At 42.1% G+C, this 8,452-nt stretch overlaps 1 gene segment (V, D, J or C); it reads right to left on the reverse strand.

The window, feature by feature from the left end:
• Nucleotides 1–7,240: 7,240 nt before the first annotated feature.
• On the reverse strand, nucleotides 7,241–8,213 carry LOC110343807. The segment is given in 2 exon segments: nucleotides 7,241–7,925; nucleotides 8,092–8,213. Coding segments are annotated over 2 exon segments (414 nt in total).
• Between the last annotated feature and the right edge of the window lie 239 nt (nucleotides 8,214–8,452).

Raw genomic sequence — 8,452 nt, forward strand, 5'->3', positions numbered from 1 at the left:
GTGAAGTCTGACGCCCCCCCGGAGCTCTTCTCTGCCCGCTCTCGCTTTCCATTCTTCTGTCAAATATGCCTTCTTGCTGTTGCTTGTGGGTGCTGGCGGGAGCTCTGCCACCCCAGGGCTTTCCCAGCAGTTGTTTCCTGATCTGTTACTAAGACTGTATTTGGAGGGCAGGGATTCAGCTTTGGCTGTTTTACAGCTCAGTGTGTGACACAGCATCAGGAGCATTGTGCTGGCTCAGAGCGTATTTGAGGGATGGGGCCAGGCCTCTCTATAATTACAGGCGTGTGCATTTTAATAATATAGTTTCTGAAAATAGCCAAGTGGAGAAAATAACCAAAAGGCTATGTTTGTTCCAGATAGGGGTCACTGAAAAAAACAGCAGTCATATTAAACCTCCTGTGATTTCCACAGAGCAACTGGACTTCCTGGGAAGGTTTTGCTTACCTGGCAGCAACCCCATGTGGAGATGTCTTAGACCTATATGCCCTGCTGTTGCCCTATGAGCCTCAGAATGTGATCTTGAGGTTCTCCCGCGGTGGGTAGAAGTCAGTAACCCTGAAAACCTTTAGATTTCTTCTCAGGGTCTCTAAGATCACTGAAAACCTTTAGATTTCCTCTCAGGGTCTCTAAGATCACTGAAAACCTTTAGATTTCCTCTCAGGGTCTCTAAGATCACTGAAAACCTTTAGATTTCCTCTCAGGGTCTCTAAGATCACTGAAAACCTTTAGATTTCCTCTCAGGGTCTCTAAGATCACTCAAAGCAGGGCCTTACTACATCCCAGAGTCTGCAATGAATGGAGGCCAAATTCTGAAAGATACATCCATTTTTTCCCCATACAGATACATTTATGTAATTTTCAGGTCCAATGAAAAGCAAAATCAAATTTGGTCCTTATTCGCTTGGAGCTTACAGTCTAGAGAAGATAGGCACAATGAAACTAATGAAATCCCATCCTAGGATACAGTAGGAAAGCAGCAAGGAGGGAACAGTCTGAATTTGCCATTGATCTCAAGATGCCCGAGAAGCAAGAGTCAGATAGCAAGGAGAAGAGAGAAAGATTCCACAGGGGACAGTGTGTGGGAAAGCCCTGGGGCGGGGGAGCTCCCGCCTGCACCCACAAGCAACAGCAAGAAGACATATTTGACAGAAGCACGAAAGGGAGACAGGGTGGAGAAGACCTGTGTGGGGAGGGGAAGGAAGTGCTTAGACTACACGGTCGTAGGGGCTTTGGAGGCTTCAGGTCTTCCCTGAAGCAATGAGAAGCTGCAGGAGATTTTCTAATATGGGACATGACCTGCTCATATTTGCATTGAAGAGCTCACTCTGGTACCAGAGGCTGGATAGTTTATTCAAAAGACCATAAGCTGCCTAAACATGAACTGAGCAAGAGTGGCCTCAATGGACATGCCGAAGTGAATGGGAGAAAGCCCACAAGAGCTACTGTAACCATGGAATCCTGAGAATGAGAGAAATAGTCTTCCCCAGGGAAGGGCTCACCAACTGGGTATCCAATCCTAAACGGTCAGCCCTGACAACACACACACAAGAAGCACTATTCAGACACATCGGGTTGTATTTAGGAATATATCATACACATATGGATATAGTAGCAATTTAATGAAAAATGAGACCATGACTTTGAAATAGAACAAGGAGGAGCACATGGGAGGGTTGAGGAGGGGAGAAAAGGAAGGTGAAAAAGACGTAATTATATTATGATATCAAAAAATAAAAGTAACTAAAAAACAACACACCCCAATATATTTTGATCATATTCTTTCCCTTTCCTTGACCTCCCAGAGGAATTTTATTTTTTAAAATAAGAATTATTATTGGAAATATTTGAATGGAGAATAGGTTATCATTTATTCAATCAATATTTGATGAACATGTATATTAATGGAGGACTTCTTATTTGACCTTTTAGATTCCTCCTAGCTTTCGAATTCAATGATTTTAATTTCCCGTTTAAAACCTTAATTGTTGAAAATGAAGGTCACTGCTTGGAGTTGTTCATGTAGATTTTTTCATTTGGACCGTAAATGCATATTTCCTAGGCACTTTTAAAATGCCACAATCAGTGTGACTCCCTCGGAATAGGAGATGTGTTGTATGATAGAAACATTCTTTTCTTTCATGGCTGCATGGAGCCTTGACCTCATCTGAGGCAGAGGAAGAAACTGACAACACATGTTTGCGGGTTCCCCTCTTTGCTCGTGTCTCTCATTCTGAGGTATGACTCTGCAGTGCTGGGTGGCCTGTCTTACAGCAGCCAGATGATGGCACCGTTTCTTGGTGTAAGATGCATTTTGTCTGCTCTTGAGTCTTTTATTCCCAACCACAATGCATGCCTGTAGATGACCCTGCTTGGGAGTTCAGAGGAAGTGGTATGTCTATTCCTGGGCCTAGGAATTGAACTCAGACTTTTGTTTTCAGAAAGTGATACTTCCTTTCAGTGTTCTGAACACTGTTCAACCAAGCGCTTTTTACAATGGATAAAAATTACAGAATAAGAATAGAAACAACCATTATACAAACTAGCTTGATATCAATTGCCTTTATCATAAGAGGTGGGAAGAGTGTGGACAATATAGAAATAATAGCCAATTTTTGTGGCTTCAGAATGTTTACAGAGTTTTGGTCCGTGTTTATACAAGGTAAGACCTTCAGTGGGCCTGTCTCCACCTAAGTATGAGGCTTTGGGTTTCATATGAAAGGCTTCCTCAATTACCTATTTGTAAGTTAAGAATTACTCCAGGTTTTTACCTTTAATTCTCTTCTTCCTTCCTCTCTATCCTCTTTCCTGCCTCCTTCTCATCTTCTCCCCTCTCTGCTCTCTCTTTTTCTCCTTAGTGTGGATTCTCTCAGAACACTGGCAACATAGAGGCTGCTTTTTCCTAGGATGTCTTTCTCTTTTGGTTCCATGCTGTGTTTTACTTGCTTATCCCACGATCATCTTGTGTTCTGAAATTTCCCTCCTCAACATGTCCCCCATCCAGCCTGCAAGGCAGTGGTTCTCAACTTGTGGGTTGAGACCCATCTGACAAATCTCTATCTCCACAAATATTTACAGTACATTTCATAACAGTTGCAAAATTACAGGTATAAAGTGGCAATGAAAATCGTTTTATGTTTGGGGGTCACCATAGCATGAGGAACTGTGTTAAAGGGTTGCAGCATTAGGAAGGTTGAGAACCACTGCTCTGAGGGGAATGGGTGAGCACTGTTATTTTCTACTGCTCTTATTTCCAATGAGACTTAACTGTGCACTAAGAATTCATGTTCTTTTTCTGGCTTGATCTTGAGCTAGTGGGAGAAGATCCTGGATTTCAGTGGATAATCTATGAAGGTGGGGATTCAATAAATATTCATTTCTTCCTTTGCTTGTGAATGAATGAGAAATGGACATACATGAATTTTATACAATATGCTCTTCCAGTGAGCACATAAGGCACAATATTACTCCAGTAAGCATAGTTATTATATTAATAAGGCAAATCATCTGTTTCCTGATTTAGAGATGGGAAATTGCTTCTAAGTAAGTCTCACATCTGTCTGTACATCAGAATTACTTCAAGGAATTTTACAAATAGGAACCTTCCCTGACAATCAGGAAAAACACGTTCATATATTTCTACCTCAACTTGATGCTTCAACAGTCATGATTTAGATGTGTTTCCCCAAATTCACACTTTAGTAAATTGATCCTCAGTGTGACAGTGATGAGAGCTGGGGCTTTTAGAGGCAGTTAGCTATGTATTGCCTCAGGAATGGATGGATGCCCTTAGTTTTCTCGGGAGTGGGTTTCTGACAAAATAGTCCATGTGGTGCCTTTCCCTTGCTCCTCGTCCTCCTGCCTGCTGCATGGGGTGGGACAGCACAAAGACCTTTACTAGATGTGAGCTCCTTGCTCTTGAGCTTCTCAGACTCTATAACTGTGATAAATAAACTTATTTTCTTTATAAACTGTCCAATTGGCGGTATTCTTTTACAGTCACACACAGTAGACTGGGACAATGGGTTTCCTAGACCAGTGCATCTTAAACTTTTGTGCAAATATAACCTGCCCAGGGATCTTGTTAAAAATACAGATTCTGATGCTGATTTAGTAGATACAGGGTAATGTGTAGGATTCGTCATTTGGAAAAACAACTAGGTGATACTGATGACATCGATCTGGATGAACAGAATAGCTTGCTTAGACCAGTGGTTTTCAGTCCTAGAGTGCAAAAAGAGTGCAGGAATCAGGGGTAACTTGAGTTATCTGCAAGCCAGAACTCCAACACAGGTTAAATAAAAATCTCTGGGAATAATATCCCAGACACTGATATGCTCAAAGAATTTCCCCCAGGCGATTAAAATATTAAGATGGAATTGAGTGAGAATCATTGCTCTACAGGTAAAGTGACCATATCTATTAGTTGTTTCTTTGAATCAGCACAAGAGACAAGAAGCAAGGCCCTGGGTTCAATCCCAGATACTGTACCAAACAAACAAACCCCAGCTCTCCCTTGTCTGTTTACGAAAGAGGTTCTCAAAGCTGGACTTTGTATTACCTGCACCTTGAACACTTGATGTAAAAGCATATTCTTTTCAAACATAGTGGTTCCTGTTGATAATTCCAAGAAGTTAAGGAGGGGCATCCCAATGAGTTTAAGGCCAGACCAGGCTGCATATGGACAACTTGTCTCAAAACCATAATCAATCAATCAATCAATCAATCAATCAATCGATCGATCGATCAATTGTAGGCCTTCCCCTGGGAAGATAGAAATAGAATCTTTACATCAAACTTAAGAACATGTATTTGAAATTATCTCCAGGTGTTTTTTATGTGCAACAACGTGTTTGTCTGTAAGATAAAATAAAATCTCCTTGCCCCGTGGTCAGAGATCTTTAAACAAGTTGGTTATAACCAACTTTTAGACTTTTCTTTCCATACTCTCTGCACAAAACCCTTACAGTAGGCAGCTCCTGAGGTGGGCTGCCTCTGACTCATACTTACATGTAATCCTTCTTCTTCAATGTGGCTTCACTTTGTATTACGCCACTATAACAGAATATGGCAGAATGGTGGACTGTCACTTCTAAGATAGGTTGGGAAAAGACTGTGGCTTCTAACTTAGACAACTCTTTTCTTCAAAGTCCTAGCCATACTCCCCATGCTGGGTTGCCTTGCATAGCCTCGATGCAGGGGAAGAAGCTTGGTCCTGCCTCAACTTGATGTGCCATGCTTTGTTGACACGCATGGGAGGCCTGTCCCTTTCTGAATGGATACAGAGGAGTGGATGGGGAGGGGAGTAGATGAGAGGTGGGGGGGTAGGAGAGAATTGGAGGAGAGGAGGGAGGGAAAACTGTGGTTGGTATGTAAAATAAATTTAAAAAATTAATTAATTAAAAAAAAGAATACTCTATGGAGACAACCATGTTGAGGACTCAGGTCACATGGTGATTTGAATGAGAGTGGCCCAAACAGGTTCATATATTTGAATATTTGGTCCCCAGTTGGTGGGGAAGGATTAGGAAAATGACCTTGGAAGAGGTGTGTCACCAGGGAAGGGATTTGAGGTTTCAAAAGACTTGTGCAATTCCTAGTTCTCTCTCTCTCTCTCTCTCTCTCTCTCTCTCTCTCTCTCTCTCTCTCTCTCTCTCTCTCTCTCTCTCTCTCTCTCTCTCTCTCCCCTCCCCCTTGCTCCCTCTCTTGTAGATCAAGATGTGAGCTCTCAGTGTTTCTTTTGTTTTGTTCTCTTTTCTTTTTGGTTTTTTGAGACAGGGTTTCTCTGTATTGTTTTGCAGCCTGTCCTGGAACTCATTCGGCAGACCAGGCTGGTCTCGAACTCACAGAGATCCGCCTGCCTCTGCCTCCTGAGTGCTGGGATTAAGGCATGCGCCACCACCGCCCGGCTCTTAGTGTTTCTTTTGATTCACCATCATTGACTCTAATCCTCTGAAATCATGAGCCAAATTAAACACCTTCCTTTTATAAGTAGTCTTGGTCATGGTGTCTTAGCACAGCAATAGGAAAGTAACCAGCACAGACTCTCAATACCCACTGAGTGAGCTTAAAGTAGATCTAATCAAGCCCCAAGCCCCAGATGCCTACAGCCCTGGCTAAAAGCTCAGCAGCAGCCTGATGAGAATTCTCGAGCTAGAGAGGCCAACTACCATACTTAGATTTCTGACCCACACAGAATATGACATAATGAAATGAATGTTTTTGAGGCTAAGCCTTTAAATTTTGACGTAATTTATAATAATAGATAACTTGTATGCCTACTGGGAAAAACTCGTCTTCATTTATTCAAATCTTGACTCTATTCAAGCCTAGAAAATTCTAAGAAAATCTTTTTCATAGAGATTATCCTTTCATGAACTCTTAGGGCATTGCATATAAAATCAGTAGTATTCCTTGTTATATAGCTAGCACATGTTATAGTTTTCAATTTTGGTATTTCCAATTTTTAAGTTAGTTTTCAACATTATGGGCTTCACAATGACATTTTCATAAACATATCATTATTTATTTGTATTTATTCCTTGCAAATTTTTTGTATCCTTGGGTACTCTTTAATTGTAATTGCTGATGCTAGATCTTCTGAAGGAAAACTGTAAGCACATTGATAAGAATGTTCCCTTCTCTATTCTCATAACCTATCCTGATACCATGAATGCCACCAGGGGCTTTAAGTCATGCGTGGTAAAGATGGCATTGTAAGGAATGTTGACTGGAAGGCATTACAAGATCCAACTTTCAGTTTCTACAGTCATTTCCACTGGGTATGTTTAGCTTTATGTGCGAAGAAGATTCTGAATAGACATCTGAGTAGACAAAAAGGTGGCTGCTAGAATAGTGCCCTAATGATCCCCAAATGCTTGCATCTTTAGGTGTCTGGCCACCAGTCTGCTTACTGGGCCCCTCCAGACCGCATGCCCTGTGAACTCAGCCCTTCTTAGGTGGTAAACCATGTATTTTATTCCCTCGATTCATGGTCAACTTAGTCCATATCATGGAGATTACCATCTGTTTACAGGATTCTTCTAGTGACCAGTGTGAAGGAAAGCGGTATGTGTATTACCCCTCTCTGCCTGTGCCCCTGGGGCCCCAGAACTCTTCTCTAGCCAAGACAGAAAGCCTTTAACCTGAGATGAAAACATTTCAGAAAGCAACCCTACTCACTCTTCAGAGCCAGAGTTAAAACTGTTGCTGATAGCTTTGGAAACTTTGATTAGAATGCTGATGGAAAACAATCTTTGCTTTATCTGGTTTCTGCACCGGAAAGCTTCCGATGAGCTACAGCACTCATGATGGAAGACATTCTGCTTGTCACCTTGACATTTCAATACGAGGGTCCTGTAGGCAGCAAAGGTTGAGGGCCTGCTGGTCTCTCCACACAAACTCTTAGCAACCCTTTCTTCTCTCGTCAACTGGCATAGAAACCTCAAGGATCAGGCCTTGCCCCAACTCAGCTCCAGTCTCTCTTATCAGAGGTGACTGTTGATGTAATCAGGAGGTCCCATCTCAGATGTGGTGCGGAGTTCAGCCTGAGATGGTCTGTTATTGGGTCTGCTGCCTTGGTTTGACCCTAGACTTTCTTGAAGCGGTCAGGAGCAGCAACTGCAGCACTGTGATATCTGACCCACAGTAGTAAGTACCGATGTCTTTCATAGTTGCCTTTTCAATGCCAAGTATAAACTGACTTTTTGAAGCGTCAATTTCCCCTTTGAAATTACCCATTGGATCGTCAGGAGAACTATTATTTAGGTTGTATACTAAAATCAGAGCATTGTCTTCACTCTTCTTATACCAGCTCATTTGATAGTTCTTCAAGTCCCCTCCTGTTACAGTGCAGTAGAATTTGGCAGAGTTCCCATCTGAGACAGTTATTTGGTCTACTTGTTCCAAAATTACATCCAAAGAGACCCCTGAAGGAAAGAACCTAAAGTCAGAGAGTTTGCAAAGAACTTCCTCCACCCCAAGGGGACGGAGTTTTGGCTAATTCTAGGCACCAATTCACCCAATTATGTTTCCAGAAAAATATTCTAGAGATATACTTCCCAATGAGTAAAAGGTCCAGGTATCTGTCCTTACCTGTGCAGAAGATGAAAACGTAGAAGATGGGACTTTTCCCAAGCATGACTTCACCGAGGTTGACTTTAGAGGAGGCTGATGTTGCCCCGGCTTCCCTACCAAGACTCACCTCTGTCTCTCTCTCCGTGGGAACCCTTATCTGATGTAAAGGTGGTTTGATATTAGTCACTTCCTCAGAGAGACATGTGACAGGCTAGTGAGGTCATGGGCTGTCAGGATGGTAATTCAACAAACACACACTACGCCAACTATTGCAGGCCAGATAATATTTGGGAAATGTGAAAGTGTAAAAATATGGCTTCTGGATTCAAAGAATTCAGGTTTGTTTGTTTGTTTGTTTGCAGGAAAGTGGAGAAAACAG

The sequence above is a fragment of the Mesocricetus auratus genome, unplaced genomic scaffold (genome assembly GCF_017639785.1).
Source record: "Mesocricetus auratus isolate SY011 unplaced genomic scaffold, BCM_Maur_2.0 Super-Scaffold_100707, whole genome shotgun sequence".
In the NCBI taxonomy this organism is placed as follows: Eukaryota; Metazoa; Chordata; class Mammalia; order Rodentia; family Cricetidae; genus Mesocricetus; species Mesocricetus auratus.